A 26,782-nucleotide genomic window follows, 5' to 3' on the forward strand; every position below is an offset into this window, starting at 1 on the left:
TCCTCGTTTTGTAATTGTGCTCTATTCCCTAAAAATGAGTAAAATACTTAATTAAAAGGTGTGAAAAGGAAGCGTCCTGGTGAAGACACTGCAGATTCAGAGAGAAAAAGAAAAGCAATTATCGATAAACAGAGGCGGACTGGGTCAAAAATTCTTACCCAGGAAAATTTATAGTGGCCTCATACTATGGTTTATGGCCAAAATCACACTGGCCCACCGGGGTTTCCCCGATAAGGCTTATGGCCAGTCCGCCTCTGTCGATAGAGAAAAAATATGAAATTGTGAAACGCTTTGAGCGAAATGAAAGACCATGTGATATTGCACGTGCTACAGCCTAAATGAAGCAACGGCGAAAAGCACATGGAACGAAGAACGCGTTATAGCTACAAAGCAAGGAATAAAAAAAATTATTAGCTTGCTAAGAAGAAATTCTGCGTGAAAAAAAGAACGCGCTGTGTCGTCAGCCGAATTTGTTAGATTTTATGAAGCCATCGACATCGAAATAACTTTTTTACGTAAGTAATTTGTTTTTTTAATACATATTTTGTATTAATATGTATAAAGAACTGCAATTGTATTAATATTTTTCTTCTAAACTAGTGTTTTTGTTAGTCCTTGGTCCCAATTAAGCAAAATTTATATGTATTTATATGCAAAGTTGTACCCCGACTTACGCGAATTCGACTTACGCGATTTTCGTCGGACCCACCTATCGCGTAACTTCGGGGTATTACTGTATACAGGTCTGGAGGCCTCATTTCAAGAAGGATGTAGAGATGCTGGAACGAGTACAGAGAAGGGCAACAAGATTAGTGAATGGAACAAAGGGGTGCTCTTACGAAGAAAGGCTTAAGTTTTGCAAATTACAGTGTCTGGGGACTAGGCACCGGCGAGATGATCTGATAGAGGTGTATAAAGCCTTGAATGGTTTGAGCATGCTCAATGCTGATGGGATTTTTCCTCTTGCTCAGAATAATCACCTGAGAGAGGATAAATTCAAATTGAGAAAAGACAGATGTAGGATAGACGTGAGGAAATTCGCCTTTAGCCAGCGGGTGGTTGGTTGGTGGAATAGACTTCCATCCCTTGTCGTGGAAGTTGATAGCCTAAATAAGTTTAAAGCTCAGCTGTATAAGTATTTCGAATGAACAGAGGGGTGAAGTGGTTATTTTTTATTTATTTATTTATTATTATTATTTATTTATTTATTTTTTTTTTTTGGCTGATGCTGCATAAGCTTGTTTTCTTGCATCAAATGCCTCTACTAATGCTAATGCTAATCTAACTAGCTAAAGTGTACTATTGGTGAGATATTTCATGAATGAAATATGACAAAATATTTCTATCACTAAAGTAAGCCAGTACACAATAAGCAAGCGAAGAGATGAGACTCCACAGATATTCAAGGTCTTGTCGTCTATGGGAACATTACAAAAAAAAAAAGAAAAGAAAACAATACTTGTAACAGATTCCAAGTATTTTTTATTTAGATTTCCACAGGTTGTAGAAATTTCAGTTAATTGTAGTTCCCATTTAATCTGAGTCTACTGTATATTGATTTTCATGCTTTGTGGTGAGAGTTGGCAACCTAAAGCATACACACTGTGGTGGCATGCAGCCTCGGGCTCTTCTTCCGAACTCACAATGAATTTACATCTTTTGCACTAGTATTACATTCAAATGCACCATATGAAAACTTAACCATGCCAAACGGGACTTAACTTTCTACAATGACTGATTCAAAGAAGCATAACTGCCATCCTAATATGGCATTAGCATTTTAGCATTAGTAGAGGCATATGATGCAAGAAAGCAAGCGTATGCAGCATCAGCCAAAAAAAAAAAAAAAAACTGCTCCCATTTCACCCCTCCATTCGTTCCAAATACCTGTCCAGCTCAGCCTTAAATTTATTTAGGCTATCAACTTCCACAACAAAGGATGTAAATCTGTTCCACCAACCAACTACCTGCTGGCGAAAGGCAAATTTCCACACATCTATCTTTCCTCAATTTGAATTTATGCCCTCTCAGGTGATTATTCTGAACAAGAGGAAGAACCCGTCAGCATTAAGCATGCTCAAACCATTCAAGACTTTATACACCTCAATCAGATCACCTCGCAGGTACCTAGTCTCCAGACACCGTAATTTGCAAAATTTAAGCCTTTTTTTCATAAGAGCAATGCTTTGTTCCATTCAGTAATATTGTTGCCCTTCTCTGTACTCTTTCCAACAGCTCTACATCCATCTTAAAATGAGGCCTCCAGACCTGTATACAGTACTCAAGGTGTGGCCTGACCATTGCCTTATACAAGGGGACAATCACCTCCTTATCCCTGCTAGAAAAATTCCTGTATATCACTGACAAGACACTATGAGCTACTCTTGAAGACCATCTGCACTGCTCAGAAAACTTCATATCTGCCTGCACAATTACCCCCAGGTCCTTTTCGTTCCCTACCACTGTCAGTGTAGTACCACAGAGTTGAAACATCACTCTGGGGTTACTGCTTCCCATATGTAGTACTTTACATTTGTCAATGTTAAACTTCATTTGCCACCTCTCAGCCCATCTGCTCAACTTTTCTATATCCTGTTGCAGCAGCGTACTGTCATTAGTATCCTTAACAACCCTGCCAACCTTCGTATCGTCTGCAAACTTGGACATTAAGCTTGATATACCATCATCAATATCCTTTATAAATACAGAAAACAACAATGGACCCAACACTAAACTGAGGGACTCCACTAATAATATTAGTCCACGATGAGCAGTGTCCACTGATTACCACTCTCTGTATTCTCCTACCCAACCATCCCTTTATCATAGCAGCAGTTTGCCTCCAATGCCACACTGCTCCAATTTGTTCAGTAGTCTTCCATGTGCAACAGTATCAAAAGCCTTTCTAAGATCCAAATATATGATATCAAACTTATTCCCTGCATCCAGTTCCTTTGTGACCACATCATAGTATCCAATTAAATTGGTCAGGTAAGACTTTCCCTTAACAAAACCATGCTGTGTCTGAGCTATAACTGAAGTCTTGTCTAGATGATCCTGCAGTGCTTCTTTAACCAGTGCCTTCATTATTTTTCCTGGAACAGAAGTTAAACTAATGGGTCTATAATTACTTGTGTCGCCCTTTGATCCTCCTTTGTGAATTGCGGTCACATTTGCACATCTCCAGTCCATGGGTACCTCCCCTGAGTCCAAAGAAGCTGTCATAATTATGGCTAAGGGTTTGCTTACTTCCTTTGCTGCCTACTTTAATATAACTGGATAGCAGATATGACTTGGTGTACATTCCCTGTGACGTACACATTTGATCCCACCCATCATGGGAAAGGCATGTGACTGAAGTACTCCTTGCTAACTCAAACATGCTGCTAAACAGCTGAGTGAAGGAAACCTATTTCATTGTTACAAGAGTGCCCTTTGTTTCAGAAATCTTTCACCTTTAAAATGGAAGCATATGAAATTTATCAGTTTGAGTTCATTTATATATAGACTAAATGGACTAATGATGAACTAAAAGACACTCTCCATTCAAAATGCTCTCACCTAATTTTACAGATGTCCCTCAGCTTCAAAATTATAATAACTTCAGTGTTTATTTATGCTTACCCATCACCAACTATCCAACAGTTATCTATTTTCTTGCTGCTAAATTCAGTTGCAACCATTTTATTACAGTTAAAGTAGAATGTCAAGGTTTTCAATTTTGTGAAAGAATTGTTTTGAATTTTTTAAAATTCAAATGCCAAATACATTTCAGCACTGTTAAACTAAAACACAAAAATCCATATTTAAGAGTTCATATGTCTTACAAAGTTTACATTATGTTATTTAGTTGCTAATTCATTGTCTGTAGCAGCTATTAGTTTTTCACAATTTTTTTCAAAGCTTTTAAAGAATTCTTAATCAATAATATTTAATGAAAAAATATGAACAAAGGGAACCGTAATACATCTGATCAACATTTTGTGCTTTCAGTTAACTTAAAAGTTGTATGTATTAGTATTAGCAATGGCCACTTGTGGTGCAAGGAAGCCTATGCTGCACCAGCCAAAAATAATAATAATAACAACAAAAAAATAATAATAAATATACTAATAAATAAACAAATAAAAAATAAAATAATATTATTTTTAAAAAATAAATAATTAATGCAGGGCACACTTCTATTTGCAAGCAGGGTCCACTCAATAAAGTGGACTCTGCTTGCAAAATGGTTGCCAATCCCAGATTTATGAGTCTAAGACAAGCATCTAAACAGTCAAAACAGAGAAGGTGCGTAAGGGTGAATTGGGCAGGAAATTAAAAATGAGAGAGAAGTAAACAGATGCATGATGAAAAGCTACAAGACAAAAAACTGGACTGATTATGGGATTGATGGGGAGTGGGTGGGAAAGGGAGAGATTAAGGCATATAACTGAAAAGAGAAGGTGATAGGCAATTGAGACTAAGAGGAAAGAGACTTGGAGTACCAAATAATGTGATAGGGACTGATAGGTATTTTGGGCTGGAGGAAAGGGCAAGATGGTGACATGATTTAGTTCTGACTATCATGGACTTGTCATATGACAAGGAAATATGATAATGACTGTCTTCTGAGTAAGCATCTGTAATTGCACCTCTTTCTTCTAAATATTATTTATAACATTATTTTTAAATTCTTCTCTAAACATATATATTTCTATTGCCTGCTTTTACAATAAACATTACTAGTATACAGTTATTGTGATAAAAATAATGAAAATAGAAGCTTAATAATACTTTTTATAGAAGTAGACTGAAATTAGTAAAAGCATCTTCTATATACTAAAAAAAATAAGAATTTCAAATATATAAATTACCCTTTTCAACAAACATGAAATATAATCTTCACTTGAACATTTACAACTGACCTACAAAAGCTTACCAAAATAACCCACCAGTGGGATATTCTAAATAGTGCATAGGCTAAAAGAATTAATGTAAACCTCCATAAAGACAGCATCTGTAAACAGAAAAAAAACAATAAAAAACACAAACAGACAATGTATGTGCATGCACACAGACACAATAACAATGTTAAGATTGTACAGAATGCTTTTAGTTAAACAAGCCCCTGTGCAAAATCAAAGTTAAGTCCAAAACTGATTATAATGTGCTAGAGAGTGTAATATAATAAAAATTAAATAAAATATACATAGAAAAAATCTAAAATAAATTACAAAAGAATAAAAATAATTAAAATAAGATATTTTTATTACAAGTGTGTGACATGTCACATAAAAATGGGAAAAATTAAGGTAAAAATCACCCTACAGTAAATTGTCTGGAAATTTTTAAGATGAGCATCAACAGCTTCTCTGCTATTCAGCTCATAAAACTATGCTATTTATGAGAATCATCATAAGTTGGATGAAGATGGAATTTTGAATAAAGGGATTTTTCCTGTACAGTATTTCAAAATTTTTAATGGGCGAAAGGAATCCTGGAATAAACTTTTGCTTGCTTCAGTGATAAACTTGACCATAAACTTTAAAAAAAATTATGATCTTATTCCAGGTGTATCAGCAATTTCTATATCCACTGAATACAATGACACAGAATTGACTTTGATGGGTGCAAATGTTCCAAGTCCTAATGTTTTCTTTGAAATTTTTATGATGTGGAGAGCTTGGATTCAACATTAATTCACAAAAAACATCTGGAAATTTTCATCTGAATTCCAATTTTAATTTTTTTATTGTGGTAGCACAACTCACAAATAAGCAAGAAATTGGATCGCACTTGCATTGTTCAATATTTGGTTCCTTAATTTGGACTTAGTTTCAATTTCCATATACTTAATTAATTTACTTAATTCTATTTGATCAGAATTTCTTGGTACATTCAACTTCTTTTCGTGAACTGGATCATTCAGGAGCCTCATTTTGGATTTCAGTTCTACATTTGGCATAGGATGCTTGTTCGAGGGTATCAATTGCTCTTTCAGTAATCATCCATTGTGAATTTGTAATTCTTATCCCTTTATGGGTTTCTGGACACTAATCTGCAAATAAAGCTGCCTTCATTCTTTTGCTAGTCACTCTTCTGCATTTTAAATAATTGATATCTTAACTATTCTTTGAAATAAACTGTACTGAAAAGCAAAGAATTTCATAAACAGATCATATAAATATGTTGATAAACACCTGATCATGAATATGAAAGTCAAGTGTTAATATATCATTAACATTTGACTGTTCAAAGTGGTCCATAAGTAAGGAAATGTGTTTGACTATAAATAATAATATTTTAAATATATAATTAATGCTAGACAAGAGATAGGGCATCATAAACTTAAAAAATTTTTACTTGTGTTCGATATGGCTGCAATTTTGGTCTTTATAACATTTACAGAGCAATACAAAAGGCACAATTCCTCAGAAATGTTCTCAAATTCTCCAACTACTGACTTACGAAGCTCCAGCTGAGACGTGTGTTTATTACTAAATACTTTATCCTTCAGGAATCCCCACAAAAAAAAGGAATCACAGGGCGTTATATCAAGGGAGCTTGTGTTCATTCAATGGAACCCTGCTGTCTGATCTATCAACCAGGGAATTTGTTGGCAATTTTTGCATAGTGAGCTGATACTCCACCCTGGAGAGGCAAAAAAAAAAAAAAAAAAAAAAAAAATACTGATTTGTTACGCTGATTTTGGGCTGCATTAATGGAATAATTTGGTGTTGAAATTATAACACAGACTGTTACACCAGGTGCATTTAATCCTTGTTAAAGAATAAATGGAGGCTGTTAAGAGAGAGTAATAAAGACAGTTATGTCATTAACAATTCCATTTAGTTTAAAAATTTTAAATGTGGCTTCATCAGTCCACAAAACTCTGTCAATATCTGGGTTTGTAACACTCAGTCAAAAAACATTCAGCAAATTCCAATCTTCTATCTGGGTAGTCCTTAAGTTATTTTATGATTTTATTTAAAATTCTTTTAGATATTTTAAGTTCCAAATTTTGCTTTCTTTGAGGTTTTTTCGAACTTCTTTTGTTATCCTCTCTTACAAGTTACAAACTGGCAGATGTCCTTGAGACAGAGTAAAATCCCTCTACAACAAACTTCACGGGGGTATACAAGTTATTTTATTGTACCAAAATTTCATTATAATGAATATTTTCCGATATTCTGATCAAAGGTATTATTTATATTAAGAAGTTCTATTGTGGATTTCTAATACATTATACAGAAGTAGCAATTTATGCTTTATTTTAGTTAAAAATAATACAAAATATAAACTGCAAAAGTAAATAAATCTGTATAAGACTGTCAAGCTTTGAAAAGCTAAATTTATTTCCAAGAAATTAAGTAAAATAGAATAAAATTTTAGTAAACACAAACATACTAAAACATCAACAGCAATAAGTTTAACTTTATTTTTCATATATTAATACAAAATAATAATGCACAAAATATACTAACCTGCACTTTATTTTTTTCAGATAAAAATCAGCAATTTTAGTTTGAGCCAAATTTTTTGTTGCATCTGTCATTAAATATTCATTAATGGTATTTATCTGACCAAGAACATTATTATAACTAGAAACAAACGGCATTACTTAGCATTAGTAGAGGCATATGATGCAAGAAAGCAAGATTATGCAGCATCAGCCAAAAAAAAACAACTTCCACTTCACCCCTCCGTTCGTTCGAAATACCTGTCCAGCTGAGCCTTAAATTTATTTAGGCTATCAACTTCCACAACAAGGGATGGAAGTCTGTTCCACCAACCAACTACCCGCTGGCTAAAGGCAAATTTCTGCACATCTATCCTACATCTGTCTTTCCTCAATTTGAATTTATGCACCCCTCAGGTGATTATTCTGAGCAGGAGGAAGAATCACGTCAGCATTGAGCATGCTCAAACCATTCAAGGCTTTATATACCTCTATCAGATCACCTCGCCGGTGCCTAGTCTCCAGACACTGTAATTTGCAAAACTTAAGCCTTTCTTCGTAAGAGCAACCCTTTGTTCCATTCAACTAATAGTAGTAGTGGCATGTGATGCAAGAAAGCAGGTGTATGAGCTTATGCAGCATCAGCCAAAAAAAAAAAAAAAAAACACACCATTCCCTCCAAATGCCTGTCCAGTTCCTCCTTAAATTTATTCAACCTATCAACTTCCACAACAGATGGAAGTTTGTTCCAGCAATTAACCACCCGCTGGCTAAAGGAAAATTTCCGCACATCTATTCTACATCTGTCCTTTCTTAATTTGAATTTATGCCCCCTTAGGTTTGTAATCTGAACAAGTGGAAAGATCCCATCAGAATTCAGCGTGCTCAACCATTCAAGGCCTTATATACCTCAATCAGATCACCGCGCAGGTGCCTAGTCTCCAGCCACTGCAATTTGCAGAACTTAAGCCTCTCTTGGTAAGAGGATCCCTTCATTCCCCTCACCAATCTTGTTGCCCTTCTCTGTACACGCTCAAGTAAATCTATATGCTTCCTAAAATGAGGCCTCCAGACCTGTACGCAGTACTCAAGGCGTGGCTTGACCATTGCCTTATACAAGGGAATAATCACCTCATTATCCCTGCTAGAAAAATTCCTGTATATCATTGACAAGACACCATGAGCTACTCTTGCAGCCTGTCTGCACTGCTCAGAGAGCTTCATATCTGCCTGCACAATTACCCCCAGATCCTTTTCATTCTCTACCACTGTCAGTGTAGTACCACAGAGTTGATACGTTGCTCTGGGGTTGCTGTTTCCCACATGTAGTACTTTACATCTGTCAATGTTAAACTTCATTTTCCACCTCTCAGCCCATCTTTTCAACTTTTCTAGATCCTGTTGCAGCAGTGTACTGTCATTAACAACCCTGCCAACCTTTGTATCGTTTGCAAACTTGGACATTAAGCTTGATATACCATCATCAATATTATTTATAAATACAGTAAACAATAATGGACCCAACACTGAACCCTGAGGGACTCCACTAAAAACATTAGTCCACGATGAGCAGTGTCCATTGATTACCACTCTGTCTTCTCCCCCTCAACCACCCCTTTATCCATAGCAGCAATTTGCCTCCAATTTGTGCAGCAGTCTTCCATGTGAAACAGTATCAAAAGCCTTTCTAAGATCCAAATATATATCAAAGTTATTCCATGCATCCAGTTCTTTTGTGACTACATCATAGTATCCAATCAAATAGGTCAGGCAAGACTTCCCCTTAACAAAACCATGCTGTGTCCAAGCTATAACTGAAGTCTTGTCTAGATGATCCTGCAGTGCTTCTTTAACCAATGCCTCCATTAATTTTCCTGGAACAGAAGTTAAACTAACAGGTCTATAATTACTTGGGTCAGCCTTTGATCCTCCTTTCTGAATTGGGGTCATATTTGCATATCTCCAGTCTATCAGTACCTCCCGAGTCCAAGGAAGCTCTCATAATTATGGCTAAGGGTTTGCTTACTTCCTTTGCTGTCTCCTTTAATATAACTGGATAGATCCCATCTGCCCCAGGTACCTTTCTTCTGTTTATCTTCAACAATTTCTCCTCCACTTTGCTCCCAGTTAATACAAAATCATTTAAGCTCCCTGTTAGAGTTCAGTAAGCTTCTGTCCTCTTTCCCTACAGAATTCCTCCTGTGTGAATGTAGATGCAAAATACTCATTCAGTTTGTCAGCTATCTAAGCAGTATCATCAATAGTCGAACCATCCTGATTCATCCCCTTTCTTCTAGATTTTATATAAGTAAAGAAGTTTTTTGCTGTTTTTCTTTGCATCCTTTGCCAAAGATTTATTGTAATCTGCCTTTGATTGCCCAACCTCCTTTGTGACTTGAAGCCTATGGTAGACATAAGCCTAGCTTATGTCTACCATAGGCTTCTGTGTCATCTGATAATTTATATGTATCCCATGCATTTTTATTCTCTGCCACAAGTCTCATTAGTTAATCTGACATCCATTTAGGCCTAAACCTTGAACAGTATTTCTCAGTTGGTATGAAAAGCCTAGTAGCTTCCAAGATTAAATCCTTCAATGCTTCCCATTTAGAATCTGCTGTTGGTAACATCATCAGTTAACCCCACTGTATAGAATTTAAAATTTGTCTGAAACCCCGATGGTAGTTACATCTTTAAGAAACTCACACATCAGTACCCTGTGGTGACGGCCACCTAGTGATTTCTTCATCTGCAAATACTTAATGCATGAATTAATCACTGCTGATAATCAAATCAAGAGTATTACTCCCTCTGGTTTCCTCTTGAACATGCTGCTGTATAAAATAATCATCCAGTAAACCCACAAAAGTTTTTCTAGTGTGCAATTGATCAATCCACAAGTTCCAGTCAATATCTGAGAAGTTAAAATACCTCATTATAAGACATTCCAATTTACTGGCCCACCATTTCTCTATATAATTGTTCATTGTACTCATCAGAGTCATTAGGCCTATAACAAACTCCTACCCTCATTTTTTGCTTTCCCAGTGCTTATGTCACAGCAAACTGACTCAACAATACACTGTCCATCTATGTCAACTGGATGCACTTTCTTAGATTTTGTGTGTTTCATAACTAACAGCATAACCTCTGCTCCCTTCCTATCCTGTCTGTACACATTGTACTTCCCATATTCCAATTCTGGACTGCTTCAACTGTGTGACACCATGTCTTTGACCTCTCGATAATATCTACCTTTGATGTCCTGACCAGCAGTTCAAATTCATCTATTATACTGCTAACATTGGTGTACATGCACCTGTTCTTACGCTTAGTTAACCTAACACAGCCCATGCTTTTACTTGTTCCATGATGCCTCCCACCTGTCCCTGAAATTCCTAGCAACTTGCTTTCCAGGCTGCTGCTCAATCTAATAGAAGCAGCACAAGAATCACTTTCACCTCTGCCAGCAGCCACTGTTAATCTTTAGTCTGTGTATCCCCCCCCCCCAAATTAGTTTTCCAACCCACCTAACACTTCCTCGATAGCATCAGCAAATATTCTTGCACCCTTTCTACTTAAGTATAACAATCCCTGTATAAGCAGTCTCTCCTGTTAACAAGCACAGATCAAGCTGCAAAAAATTCTACCCCACGAGTCTTGCACAATCTCTCCAGGGCTGAATTGATTGACAAGGCTCTCATCATATATACCTCCTATCATGTCTGGGCAGAATTGCAGGCACTTTGAAATTTAACCTTAACAGGGTTAAATTTGAATCAGGGTGCAAGCTGAATTGAAAAAAATCTGAAAAGACTGAATGGCTTTTCCCACCAGTGTGCAATGGTGGGAAACATTGAACACTGAATAGCATCACATGCATGCCTCCAAATGACATGGCTGAATGAATGAGACTCTCTGGTGAGTGGAGGTACACAACACACTACTCTGCTCCCTGTTCGGCTCCCTCATTAAGCTTTTGCACAACTGTTTTCGTCAAAATCATCTGTCCAAGAGCAACAGCTGGCAGGATACCAAAAATATTGTGTCTGCTTTCCATTGGTGAAGTGACAAAATTAAGAACTAGAATGTAACAGTTTGAGAACAATATAATACAATAAATGATATTTTCTTGTGTCTCATTGAAACTAATATTTTTTGAATACTATATAGAAAAATTATAAAGAGAAAATTTACTTACAACTAAATCAAAGAGTGAAGCATAAATACTATAACTGATGACTTCTTTTTTGAAAGCCTTGCTGACTGTGTTATTTGATAGCTGGAATAGAATTTGATCATTTATTACAAAAAAAATAATAAAAAAGAAGCAAAATAATATATTTTTCAACTGCCATAACATTTTGTAATATATGAATTTGAGAAATTGCTTTTTCTCAAATTCATATACTTGCATTTCTTTTTTTGTATTTAATTTTTTGTATTTCTTTAAAAACACTGTAAAATGAATTTTCTCAATCCAATACATTAGAATAATAAATCAAAATTCTCTTAAGAGCAAACTCAAGCTTTTCTCGCCAATAACAAAGTATTTTATATCTTTTTTGCTCTCCTATGAATTTCATAAATTCAATGTATATTAATAAAATTAACCACATTAAGTAAAAAAAAATATGTAATAATAACAGTTTACCTTATCTCATAGTATACAGGCATACTATGAGATAAGGTAACCTCTTTATTATTTTTTTTAAAATCTTAGTCAGTCACAATGCAGCTTCTGTTGTAGGTGTAGATTGTTGAAGTCATTTAAAATACAAGACTACTGAGTGAGTACTCTAGTTGGTAATGTTCACATGCTTTAAATCCCTGTTAGCTTGGCATATCTTTTGCTTGTCTTATCTTTCTCAGCAATGACATCCATTACAATAGATGGATAAAGGCTTCCGACATGTCCCTGGTTATTACTGATTTTTAGGTGTCCAGTGTTAGCATTTCTTTAACTTCAGTTTGCATTCTTTGAAGTTTAAGGAGTTCTTCAGTAGCCAAATATTCATCATGCAATTCAATATGTAATTTATACTATAAAAAGTAGGCATATATTTGTTGAAGACAAATTGGTGTTATAGTGGTGTTGTTGGTGCATCCAATACACCAGCACATGCACCAGCAACAAGTACTCAATAGAATGGATTTTCATTTTAATGAGAACTTCATTGCTTTGGTGACAGAATATTTGGCTACAAAATTATATAAACAAAAATTATAATATATTAGAACTTAAGTAATTTAGAACACAAAAAGATATTAGTATATTATAGCAAAATAATTCAAAGTCCAAAAGTACAATTTCAAATCAACTTTGAAATTTTGCAATTAAAAAAGAGGATATGGAATGGTAAAATTACATATAGGAATGAATCATACACATAGGCCAACTGGGCAGTTGCCTAGTGTATCAAAAAAATCTTATCATACTTTTGGGCTTGTAGTTTAGTAAAGTGGATGCCAATTGCATGGCTAGACAAGGACACCAACCACCAACAGCTAATCTAGCACCACTTCTGATGATATGTCACAATTATATTAACATATAAAATAAAGAGACTATATCTGAAATAAAGAGGCTGTACACTATATGACCAAAAGTATTTGTTCACCCCCCCAACCAACAAATGATTTTCAGTAATTGAAGCCCCTCACATATGCACCTCAGCTTAGACATACTAATATAAACCACATGGTCTGCTTTGTAGCAGTAACAACATGATAGAAGCCTTTCAACATGGTATGGTGGCTAACTGGTGTAGAGGAGAAAAAGCATGGCTATGCCTTGTGCAAACATCTTTAAATCTATTGTGGATATTATTTGGAAATGGAAGACCATAGATTCTATCTCAATAAAGATCTGAACAGACTCACAAAATATGTTCAATAAACCATAAAGAAGATAGAATATGTTCAATAAACCATAAAGAAGATAGTTTGTGCCTCACATGTTATCAGCAGTAAACATTATGGAGCAAACTCAAGAGGCTACTGTCAAACACCCACATGGAGCTGAATATATATATATATATATATATATATATATATATTATTCTTTTGTATTATCATTCTATTGTGGTTTAATTCGTCTTTGTTCATCATTAATGTCATTGTTTTACGCCATGATGGCTAATTAAACAATGACATTAATGATGAACAAAGACGAATTAAACCACAATAGAATGATAATACAAAAGAATAATAATAGGTACTCTGTTCGTACCCATGCATTGCTAAAACAGCTACTGGGACAACAGAAAAAGCTAGAAAGAAATTAAATAAAACTACTATAATAGAATATTAAAAATAAAATACGAATTGAACCATCATAATACAAAAGAATAATTATATATATATATATATATATATATATATATATATATATATAATAAGCATAGGATTCAGTGGCAGGTCAGTTGCGTACGAGATCAATATCAGGATTAGCATTAGTTCTTGGAGGTTTTACGGTGCAACAGAAGCTAAAGGCCATTATGTGCCAAACAATGGTAGGAGATTAGAATTGGTAGAGGCATAGAATGCAAGAAAGCAAGCTTATACAGCATCAGCCAAAAAAAAAAACCCCTTCCCATTTCAACCAGCCATTCACTCCAAAAGTTTGTCTAGTTCTGCAATGAATTTATTTCAGCTGTCAACTTCGACAAATGGAAGTTTGTTCCAGCAATCAACCACCTGCTAGCTAAAGGCAAATTTCCACACATCTATTCTACAACTATCTTTCTTCAATTTGAATTTATGCCCCCTCAATCCGAGCAAGGGGAAGAATCCCATCAGCATTAAGCATGCTAAAACCATTCAATGCCTTATACACCTCAATCAGATCACATCCTAGGTGCCTAGTCTCCAGACACTACAATTTGCAGAACTTAAGCCTTTCTTGGTAAAAGTAAACCTTTGTTCTACCCACCAACTCATTGCCCTTCTCTGTATTTGTACTAGTAGCTTTACATCTTTTCTAAAATAAGGCCTCCAGACCTGCATGCAGTACTCAAGGTGTGGCCTGACCATAGCCTTATACAAGGGGATAATCACCTCCTTATCCCTGCTAATAAAATTCTTGTATATCATTGACAAGACCCTATGAGCTACTATTGCCGCCAGTCTGCACTGCTCAGAAAACTTCATATCTGACTACACAATTATCCTCAGGCCTTTTTCATTCTCCACTTCTGAGTGTAGCACCATACAGTTGGCACATCACTCTGAGATTACAGATACCCATATGCAGTACTTTGCATTTTCAATATAAAACTTCAGTTATCACCTCTCAGCCCATCTGCTCAACTTTTTTAGATCCTGCTGCAGTAGCATACTGTCATTAACAACCCTACCAACCTTCATATCATCTGCAAACTTGGATACTAAGCCTGTATAACTCCATCAATATCATTGATAAATATACAAAACAACAATGGGCCCAACACTGAACCCTGGAGAACTCCACTAATAACATTAGTCCACGAAGAGCAATTGCCATTAATTACCACTCTGTCTTCTTCCACTCAACCACCCTTTTATACGTTGTAGCAACTTGCCCTTAATACCATACTGCTCCAATTTGTTCCATTGTCTCCCATGTGCAAGTACCAAAAGTTTCCTAAAATCCAAGTATATGATATCAAAATTATTTTCTGTATCCAGTTCCCTTATAAACACATCGATAGTATCCAATCAAATTGGTCAGAAAAGACTTCCCCTTAACAAACCCATGCTGTGTCTGAACTATAACTGCAGTCTTTTCTAGGTGATCCTATATTAGCATCACCAATTGTTTGGATTGGTGATTCTCCAAACATTTAGATACTACATTTAGACTGTGGAAACAGTATAGATGTAGTATCTAAACAGTTCTATGGAAACAGCTCCTATCCAGTAACAACATTTCATTTCATATGCATAGCTGCCAACTTTTGACCTTCAATATGCCGAAGATAAGGCAACTATAAGCAGGAGGTAAACAAGAGATATTTTGGGGCAAAACAGGTTTTTTTTGCAAAAATGAAATTTGTCACAAAAATCTTTTTTGGAAAAATTGTGAGGTTTTTGTAAAATCCACATTGTACTAGTAATTAAATTTCACTGACAACATACATATTAATTTTATATAATTATACTATAAGGATTGTTTACCAGTTAACCGGTATATGGAGTCAAACATTAGCTTACCTCTCTTTGGATTTCTAACCAAAATTCCTGTTAGACATCAACTGATTTTGACTACAAGAAAAATACAAATTACCCACTTCCACAAGAGAAGTTTGAAGTCTGTTCCAAGAAATTCCATCAACATTTAGTTTACTCACTCCATTCAAATATAGTTGCTTCATATGCAAGCAATAAATAAAGAAAATTCTGCACTTTAGTTCTTCATTCTTCAATGAACTTAAATGGTAGAATTTTCTCCTCTTGTTTTAGACTCTCCATGATCCAGAAATGCCTATGACTATGTCAGAATTATTGCTCTGTGTGTAGCCTGCTATGGTGATTGACTTCCAGATAGGTGGAATATTTAAAAACTCTTGGCATAAAGAATTTTCACATCATCCTTCATCATACCTATGAGTAATGACCTCAGTATATTGCTAATGAGATATACTCGATTGAAGAGATATGTTTAGTTTCAAGTGTTGGCATAATATTTAAAAGAAAGAAGTAAATTGCTTTAATGAAGATAGATAAGAGAAAGATGAACAGATTTTATACAAAAGTAAGGATATTGTGTGAGGACAAAAGACAAGTAAGGCAGATTTCGAAAAATCTCTGGCAAAGAATGCCAAGAAAAGAAGCAAAGACTTTACTTATATTAACAATAGAAGGAAGAGGTTGAATCACATTGGTACACTTGTTGTCAATGATCCTGCCCAGGTTAGTTACAAACTAAAAAGATATTTTGCATTCATTCATGCATGAAGAGTTTTTTTTTTGGGAGGAGAATGCCAGAAATCCATCAAAATCAGTCTGGAAATGAAAGTATATAGTGTGAGGATGTAGACTTCTTGAGCTCCTGCAAACGTATAAGTTTTCTTATAAATTTTATCGTATTTTTGAATAATTAACATATTAATTTGTGTTTTACAAATAGATTAAATAGACTTAATGATTAAATAGATTAAATAGACTAAATTTGTGTTCATTAGCTTATTTTTATAAATTTAGCTAGTGATGTAAGTTACGACTTGCTATTCATAACGCTATTGTATTGGTGTCTAGTTGAATTTATCACTCTACAAACAGCAGGCAGGACGTATAAAGCGAACTATAATATATACAGTCGAAGCTCTATATAATGACCCTCTAGGACAGTGGTGTCCAACCTTTTCCCGTACGGGGGCCATATTCAAAATTAGATTTGTTTCGCGGGCCGCACAGAGTGATTTGAGAAAAATTTGTCATATTTTCTATATTTTGTTACTCGTAACAGTTTTTTCTTTTTAAGCTATATATAAAAAAATGCAAATTCCCAGCACTTTTATGTGCAAAAGATATATGTCAGTGATTTATTTTTTAGATTTTATTAAAATTATAAAAATGACTTACTTTTGTTTGTTTTTTTAAATACTTTACTTGTGTTTCTGTTTGAAATACATCACTTTTGTTTTAAAAAAAATATTTTACTTTTGATTTTAAATGCTCCTTTTAGAAAATAAAATATGACTTACTTTTGTTTGTTTTTTTTAAATACTTTACTTTTGTTTCTGTTTGAAATACATCACTTTTGTTTTAAAAAAAAATATTTTACTCTTGATTTTAAATGCTCCTTTTAGAAAATTTACAATCTGAAAAGGATCACTACTTTTCAATATTAAGGTGAATAAATAAATATAATGATAAACCTAAAATTGAAATATTCGAAAATTTTATTAAGTATAATACATTTACTGTACTTAATAACATTTACTGGACAAAACTTAACATTTAATAAGATGATTGAGATTGGATATTTTTAAATAATTGTTCAAAATTTGATTGCAAATTTGTGACGCCAATCTCAATACATAATGAAGATTATGTCCTAATGATATTTCTTGATGGAGCTCCAGGTCTTTGTGGTATTTCTCCACTTGTTCTCAAAACCTGTGCTCCTGATCTTACTCCTGTTCTATGCCATCTTTATTCACTTTCTTATTCCAAAGGTGTTTTTTCCTTCTGCTTGGAAATTTGCTCATATCCAGCCAGTTCCTAAAAAGGGTGACAAATACCTCCGATCAAATTACTTCTACTCTTTCTAAAGTAATGGAGAAATCACTTAACCGTCAATTCTCAAACTATCTAGAAACCTTCCGTCTGATCAATGATTGCCAGTATGGTTTCCGTCAGTGTCAATCTACAGGTGATATTCTGGCTTATGTTGCCAATTTATGGACAAATTCAATGGAAAAGTTCGGTGAAACAAGAAGTTGCTCTTGACATCTCAAAGGCTTTCGATCGTGTTTGGCATAAAGATCTTCTAAACAAGCTTCCATCTTATGGTTTGCCAACTGTTCTTTGTAATTGGTTATCCAGTTTTCTCTCTGACCACTCACTGAGTGTGACGGTAGATGGCTTTCTGTCTTCTAACTTCACTACTAATGCTGGTGTTCTTTCCTTCCATTCTTTTCCTCTTGTATATTAATGACCTTCTTTCATTGATCGGAAATCCTATCCATAGTTTTGCTGATGATAGCACATTGCATTCCACTTTCCAGTTTGAGAATCCTTGACCTGCTCAATCAGCTTCAACTTCTCAAATATCTGCAATCAATTCCTTAAATGCCAATCTCCAGATAATTCTCCAGTGGGACAAAGACAACTTACTTGATTTCAATCCTTCTAAAACTCAGTCTTGTCTTATATCTTGCAAAAAGGATTCTTCTGCTCCTATGCTTATCTTTGGTGACAGTCCAATTTCTAGGCAAGATGATATATTTCTTTTTGGGGATTACCCTGACTTCTAATCCCTCTTGGTACAAGCACATCACAAATATTGCTTCCTCTGCAACTAAAAAACTTAGTTTTCTCTTTTGCTCTTGGCATTACTTTTTTCCAAACAGCTATTCACTCTGTACAAATCATAAATCCACCCTACCACGGAATATTGTTCCCACATCTGGGGTGGTCCCCCAAAACCTTACTCAGGCTTCTAGATTCTATTCAGAAGAGGGCAGTTAGGTTAATTAATGACTGATCTCTAACAGTCTCTTCACTTGCTGTCTCATAGACGTACTGTTTCTGCTGCATGCCTTTTCTACAGATACTTCCATGGGCACTGTTCTTCTGAATTTGCTTCTATAATTCCTGCTCTCACTTTCAAAACGTGCCGCCACTAGCAAACATCCATTTACTATCCAACTTCAAACTCACAGAACCAATTTTTCATCTTCCTCGTTTATTTATTGAACTGCCGTTTTCTGGAACAACCTTCCTTCATACATATTTCCTGAAAATTACAGTGTACAGAAGTTCAAGTCAATAAATATCTTCTTTCGTCTTCTCAACCTCCAACCCATGCATGGTACTGTAGGTTCTAATATCTCTCGTGTTTGGAGTTTTCGTAAAAAAAAAAAAAAAAAAAAAATGCTCACCTGTTATTTTGTTTCTTTTTAAATATTTATTTGATTTAAGGAGTGAAAAAAATCTGCTTGCAAACATATGTTGATCTGAACAAAGTAGCCATTTTCATGGCATTTTCTTTTATTAACAGAAAATATTCAGATGGGAAAGCCTTGTAGAATTTAAATAGTTTATTTTTGCAGTCTATATACTTATTTTTGAATCATATTTTGGCTTGTAGATCAATAATTTCAATCTGGGATTGTAGTTTTCAGCCATAGAAGTAAATGAGTTCTCAAACAAAAGCTTATGTTTTTTCATGGGATTTTATATCAGAAAATAGACTTTCAAACTTGTCAAAAAGTAATTGTAATAACGAAAGGCAACGATTCTTTGGAAATGTGTTTCTCCCTTAGCTCAGTACCACATCCAAAATGAAATAAATTGTCTTGCTCAAATAGGATTAAAATAATAACAACTTATTCTGATATGATTTGATGTCACCAAACAAATCAGACCAATGTTCCTTTCCCTTGTAGTTTTAAATTAAGAGCATTTAAATAACTAGAAATGTATGTATGAATTGCAAGATCAAACAGCCACTCCATATTTGATACTTGTTTTATTGGTTTCCCTTTTTCTGTGTTGAAACATTCGGTGATGTTTCAACAGCCATATTAAGGCCATGTGATCTTGTAAAATTTACAGTTGAAATAACCACATTCATAACATGGTGGAGATCGAATACTTTTCCATAAAGAGCTTCTTGATGCACAATGCAGTGAATTTCAATCGGAGTTTCAGCTCTGATATATATCATTTTCTTGGTTATTCTACCCATAAGCTCAATCAGCTTCAACTTCTCGAATATCCGCAATCAATTCCTTAAATGCCGATCTCCAGGTAATTCTCCAGGCCCAATGTTTTTGCCAATCTTATTTTTTGCACCGTCAGTTGTGACTCCTACCAGGTTTTTAATATTTAATCCTAAGTTTTCGACAGATTGGCAAAAATTTTCAAAAAGATTTTCACCTGTAGTTGTTCCATGCATAATCTGTAGATCAGCTAAATCTTCAACTGGTACAAAATTATCATTAATTCAACATATGAAGATGAGGAGTTGGGCTATGTCATTTACATCAGCATTGTCATACACTGCCACATCAAGATTTCTTTTGTTTTATGTTTTCCAGAAGTTGTTCGAACAAATTCTTTCCAATATCTTCTACTCTTCGCATAATTGTTTGTCGAGACAAACTAATGTCTTGTATCATTGTTCGTTTCTCCGGACAAATTCTTTCACAACTTTTAACAAGCAACGCTTAACAAATTCCCAATCGTTGAATGGTTTACTTTCAAAAGCGATCAAATGTGCAACTTGATAACTGACACTTTAAACAGATAAATTTCTTGACTGATATATTTTCAGTATGTTTTGTTGTTTTCTTAATTTGTTTTGTAACTTTGAACACTTTTCTTTTTGCAGCACTTCTTTATGTTGATTATAAGACATATGATTGGAATCAGTGTCATTTTAAATTATATTCTTTAAAAACTCAGTCTTCTGACACACCAAACACACTGATTTTTTGTAGTAATCAATGAAGAAATAGTCTTCAGTCCTCCTTGGATCAAAAACAACACTCCAAATCGATTTTCCCCTTTTGGAACATTTTTAAGAATGATTTTTTTTTGATTCAATACAGGTTAATAATTAATTCAATGCAATGAAAAAGCTATATCAAAATACATAACTGTACTTAGCATACATATGACTGTCCTGAACCACGTGTACCAGTTAGACAGTCAAGCTGGACACTTGCATGTCTGTACACGCAGTGGCGATCGATACTGTTTTAGTTCACTTTCCGCGGGGGCCTTATAAATAATTATTCGCGGGCCGGATCCGGTCCACGGGCCATAGCTTGGACACCACTGCTCTAGGGTAATGAGAAAAATGGCTGTTATATCGGAAGGATGTTATATCAATTGTTCAGAAAATCTTCAACAAAACAAGTAAAAGTTTGAATATCTAATGTAATTCTACTAATACAATGCTGTATACTCTTATTTATATGTACTATAGTATATATAATATTATTTATTTATATTGTAACATTATTATAACATTATTTATAATATGTACTATACTATAGTATTAAATTAATAAAGTAAGAAGTCAAACTTCACACATTGCATCATTCAAGGCAGTAAATCCTGCATGTTTGAAGCAGTTGGCAATCAATTTTTCATCAGCTCCATTCCACGCTTAAACACATAAATACACTGCCTGCAGGATGTTGATTTCACATTGAATTTTGCTTTCAAGACATCTTCCAGTCACATAGTTTCCTGAGAAGCTGTTGTGGCCACCAACAAATTCCTCCACCTGCATCGATTATGTGCTCTACGAGCAGCATCGTAAAGTGTCATGCCCAGAAGTTCACTGATCCCATCCTTCCACCTTCTTCTGCACCTTTCCCCCTCAATTTTTCCTTCCATTATATTCTTCAACAGAAAGTTTTCCCTTCTTACTATATGACCAAAAAAATCTTGAGTTTTCTTTTGTTGAAGCTATGAAGAACTTTACGCCTGCCAATTTTATTCAATACCACTCGATCCAAGTAAGCAATACGCAGTATTCTCCTGTAACACCACATTTCAAATGACTCAATTTTCTTCCTGTCAACTCTTTTCAGATTCCATCCTTCACATCCATAGGTGGCAACTAGAAAAATTACCGAATCAATGATTCTCAAGTTTCGTCTTTAGGGGCAGGTCTTGATCTCTCCATAATTTTGTCAGATCAGTGACCAACATTTTAGCAATTTCCTGTTGTCTCTTTACATTGTTTGAGCAGTCACTATTTTTATTTTCTCTTGACCCTAAGTAATCAAATTCATCAACCTCTCCGATATCTTGCCCATTAACCTTCACTTTACTGGAACCGAGACTATCACCAATTACATTAATTTTAGTTTTACACACATTCAGAAACAATCCTTTTTTCTTATTTGCTTCACATACTCTCCTCAGTTTCTTTGAGATGATCCTTAGAATTGCAAATTAGCACAGCATCAGCTGCATAACGAAGATTGTTTATCTTCAGTCCTCCAATTTTGATGCCAGTCTCTAAATCTTCTAAAGCTTCATGCATGATATCTTCGACATAAAGATTAAAAAGGTGAGGTGACAAAATACAGCACTGCCTGACACTGTTACCTATTGTGAAAAAGTCCGTGTTTCCCATGTTTGTTCTCACAATTCCTCCCTGTTCCCGGTACAGTAGCTTAATCAGCTGAATTATGTGGATTGGGAAACCCATATTAGTCATCATTTCCTATAGTTTCTCATGTTGAACACAATAAAATGCTTTTGCATAATCTATAAAACACAAACAACTGGAACATTGAATTCTTTGCATTTTTCAATAATCAGTCGTAGACTTAAGATCTGATCTCTGGTTCCTCTGCCCCTTCTGAAACCTGTTTGCTCTTCTGGCATTTCTTCTTCAAGTTTTCTTGAGATTCTGTTCAATATGATTTTAAGAAGAATCTTGCTAGCGTGAGAAATTAGGCTAATAGTCCTGTAATATGAGAAAATTTTCAGATCTCTTATTTTGGTAAGGAAATGAAAATTAATTTCTTCCAATTTGATGGCCACCATCCCGTTTCCCGAAATTTTTACAATCATTTTATGAAAAAACTCTGCGCCCTTCACACCAGTAGCTTTAATCAATTCCGCTAGGATTTCATCAATTCCAGGCGACTTGCCACATGCCAGTTCTCTGATGGCTTTTTGACTTCCTTCAGTGGAAGTGGTTCATGATCACACTCTTGAAAAGGGGGTGGCAGATCATCAGTGTCAGCAGGTGCTCGGAAGAGCTGCTCACAGTATTTTTTCCACCTTTCTTTAATTGTGTTCTCCTCTGTTAAAATTTCCTCTTTGGAGTCTTTAATTACATCATACATCTTTTTAGTGTTATTTTGTTTGTTGTGGTATTCAATTTCTTTACACTTTCGATTGATATAATCCAGTTTATCCTGTCTTAAACAGCACTTGATGACTTTGCTTAGTTCTTGATATTCTTTGTTTCCTTGTACACCCTGGGCTTTTGCAGTTCTTATCTCTTCAATAAGTTTAAAAGTGACTTCTGCAATCCATGGCTTCCTGATCTTTGACCTTTCTCTAATGTATCTATTTGCTGAATCCTCAATAATGGTTTTTGTATTTTCCCACATTTCCTCAGGCAGCATATCATCATCTAGTTCTAATAGAGCTTGAAAACGATTGCCTGTTTCAAGTATATAATCATTTGGAATATTTTCTACATCCAATCGTCTGGCGATGGAATGGCCAACAAGTCGATCACGGCTTTAATTTCGGTCAATCACAATGAATTTTAAATATATATAAAAAATAGTTTAGTCAAAATCTAAATGATATTATTATTATGTGCCCCACTGCATATGCTACAAATCCATTGAACCACATGACTACTCGCTGTGCAGCTGCAAGGCTTGTCTAGTGAAAATTCATGCAGTTACATTGTGGAGAGCATAATGTGTAAAATTCTTATTTACCTTATTTAATATTAATAACTGGATAGTATTTATATATTAATTTAATACCCTTTTATTTAAAATGAATACTACGAAAAAGAGTAAAACATATAATTTTCATCAAGAGTGGGAACTAGATTACTTTTTTTGTAATGATAAAAGAAACATGTTGTTTGATTTGCAATGCTTCCTTGGTTATACCCAAAAATGGAAATTTAGAAAGGCACTTCAATGCACTCCATGGTAAATACCAATCGGATTTTCTGCCTAATAGTGACCTTAGAAAAAGTAAATTAAAAGAACTTAAATCCAGATTATTCACACAACAAAATTTCTTCATGACACCTAACTTACAATCTATAGCAGTAACTGTAGCATCATTTAAAGTGAGTCACCTTCTTGCAAAAAAAAACAAACCATTTTCTGATGGTCAATTCATCAAAGATTCATTTTTAGAAATAATTGATTCACTTTTTGAAAATTTTAAGAACAAAAATGAAATTAAGTGCTCTTCAAGATCTGCAATTATCTTGAAATAATGTGATGCGCTGCATCAAAAAAATGAGCAAAAATGTGAACGAACAATTGTATGCTCATATTGCTAATTGTGTAACCTTTTCTTTACAAATGGATGAATCTACAGATGTCAGTGATACAGCTCAATTACTCGTAAGAGGAATTGAGCCATGAACCGCTGCAAAGACATGAGACTGCACCCCATCTTAGATGCAACCGTTTTATGTCTAGACAAGAGCTGGAGAAACTACGCACGTCCATGCAGCAACAATGAACACCAGTTTAATGATTGAATGACCCTCCTCGTGCCCTCGCATGCACAACTGTGTCTGTTAGAGTAATTTTATCTCTAAAGTTTCCATTTTCTGTTGACAAAGAGGTATGTTTAGTCTCGAAAGTTACAGGATCTATTTGTGATTAAAGATATATTTTTTTTTTATTGGTTATATGCCTAACCATTTATAAGCTCAATTACTCATTTTTTTCATATGGTTTTTGATAATTCTGACTCTAGAGAAGAATTCCTGGGTATGGTTTTGTTAAAAGAAAGAACTGAAAGGTCCTGATATATTTAACGCATTCAAAAATTTTATTGAAAAAATTAAATTACCACTATTTAAGCTTGTATCAATAACAACAGATGGAGCTAAAGCAATGACAGGGCATCTTAACAGATTCATTGCATTGTGCCAAAAGGATGATGAATTCCCAGATTTTGAGTTACACCGTACTATCCACCAACAAGTGTTAGTCAGAAAAAGATTAAATACTAAAAGTGTTATGGACATAGCTTTCAAAATCGTGAATTCCATCAGAGGGCAATTCCTTCAAAGGAGACTTTTCAAAATGCACCTCGATGAAAATGAACCAGATATGATATTATGCACACATGTGAGGTGGCTGGTCAGAGTAAGTTTCTACAGAGATTTAAAAATTTGCTGAATGAAATCAAAAAATTTGTTGATCAAAGGGGAGATGATTATCAGTAGCTACAAGATATGGAGTGGTTGTGTGATCTTGCTTTTTTGGCAGATTTTACCAGTAAATTAAGTGATCTGAATTTGGAATTACAAGGAAAAAATAAAAATGTGTGTGACATGATTAGGTGACATGATTTCTGCATATAAATATCAATTTTTGGCAATGGCTAAGGATTTAAAAGAAAAAAAATTCGATCATTTTGCAAATATGCAAGGTCATTTACAAAAATATCCAGTTTTTGAATTTAATAGTGAGAAATATGTTTCTGAAATTGAGAAAGTTGTGGATGATTCTGAAACCGTGATTTCAGTGATTTTAAAACAACTGAAGACATTGTTCAATATATTTCTTATCCATTTAATGTCGACTTAGATACGAAACAAACTGCAGAAACAAATCGCTGAGATTTTTCACATGGAGAAAATATTACTTGAAAATGAAATTATTACATTCCGAAATGATATCTTTCTAAAAGCCAGATCATCAAAAAAAGACTTTTGGAAATATGTTTGCTGAGAAAAGTACCCAAATGTAAAAAGAATGCAGTGAACTTTTAAATTCCTGTTTTGGTTCCACATATCTATGTGAATCGGCCTTTTCATATTTGAAACAAACAAAGATGAAGAATCGCTCTATTCTTACGGACTTGCATACAGAAGATTCTTTACAGTTCGCCTTATTACAGTATATTCCCGATTTTGAAAGCTTGGCATATGACATGAACTTCACATAAATAAAAAATTTAAATACATACGAATTTAAAATAAGAATTGTAATTAATTCTTATTTTAAATTCATATGTATTTAAATAGAATCTGAATTGTAATTAATTTTAAAATTTATAAACAATGTTTTTCAATATGTGTTGATTAACTTTTTTAACCATGTTCAATGAAATTCTTGAGATGGTAGATCATGGCACATTTTGAAGAAAAAAAGTAGATCACATCACAAATTAAGTTGGCCACCCCTGGTCTAGGGAAAACCTTATTAGTGATCTTTTTCAGCTTCAGCTTGAGAATGATGTGGAGTAGCTGATGATCACTGCCACAATCTGCTGCAGGAAGTGTTTTTGCTGTGATTACACTGGAACACTACCTTTGCTGCATAAGGATGTAATCAAGTTGATTCCTTGTTTTATGATCACGAGATTTCTTTGTGTAGAGCCTTCTCAGGTGTTGCTGAAAGCAGGTGTTACATATGACAAGACTGTTCAGATGACAAAATTCAATTAAACTTTCACCCCATTCATTTCTAGTGTCAAGACCAAACCTCCTACATTCCAAACTAGAAGGAACTGTCTTGCCTACTTTTGTATTAAAATCACCCACGAGTATCAAAACATCCTTTTTTGGGACTGGATCGAGAGCTGATTGGAGATTTTCATAATAAAAGTCCATATCTTCATCTGTGGATGTTGATGTCGGTGCATATGCAACTAAAACTGTGAGATTTACTGGCTGGTTCTGAAGTCTAACCGTCATCATTCTACTATTAATAGGATTGTATCCAAGAAAAAACGAACTTTTCAATACATAGCACAATTTTATTTAATAGCATTCTTCGGTAGTTTTCTTAAAAATCTGGATCACATCTTGATCAACTAGCTGAAGAAGTGATGTCACATTTGGTGGTAGCTACTCGACAGTGATTGCACATAGGTTATTTACTTGACAATGAGGAGTGCAGTTATCCACAAAAAGCAAAATTTTTCCATTCTCCTCAC

General features: G+C 34.5%; 1 protein-coding gene across 1 annotated transcript in view; it reads right to left on the reverse strand.

The window, feature by feature from the left end:
• Positions 1-26,782, reverse strand: part of LOC150088318 (STARD3 N-terminal-like protein) — a 115,913-nt gene that overhangs the window by 69,826 nt on the left and 19,305 nt on the right. Inside the window, exons 3-4 of the mRNA XM_090370713.1 lie at positions 11,643-11,723; positions 4,922-4,999 (exon numbers count right to left, since the gene is read on the reverse strand). Of these exons, the coding sequence (XP_090226839.1) occupies positions 4,922-4,999; positions 11,643-11,723 (159 nt within the window). The remainder of the gene's footprint in view (positions 1-4,921; positions 5,000-11,642; positions 11,724-26,782) is intronic.

Source organism: Mastigoproctus giganteus, chromosome 3 (assembly GCF_048544385.1).
Source record: "Mastigoproctus giganteus isolate SK-2022 chromosome 3, ASM4854438v1, whole genome shotgun sequence".
Lineage (NCBI taxonomy): Eukaryota > Metazoa > Arthropoda > Arachnida > Uropygi > Thelyphonidae > Mastigoproctus > Mastigoproctus giganteus.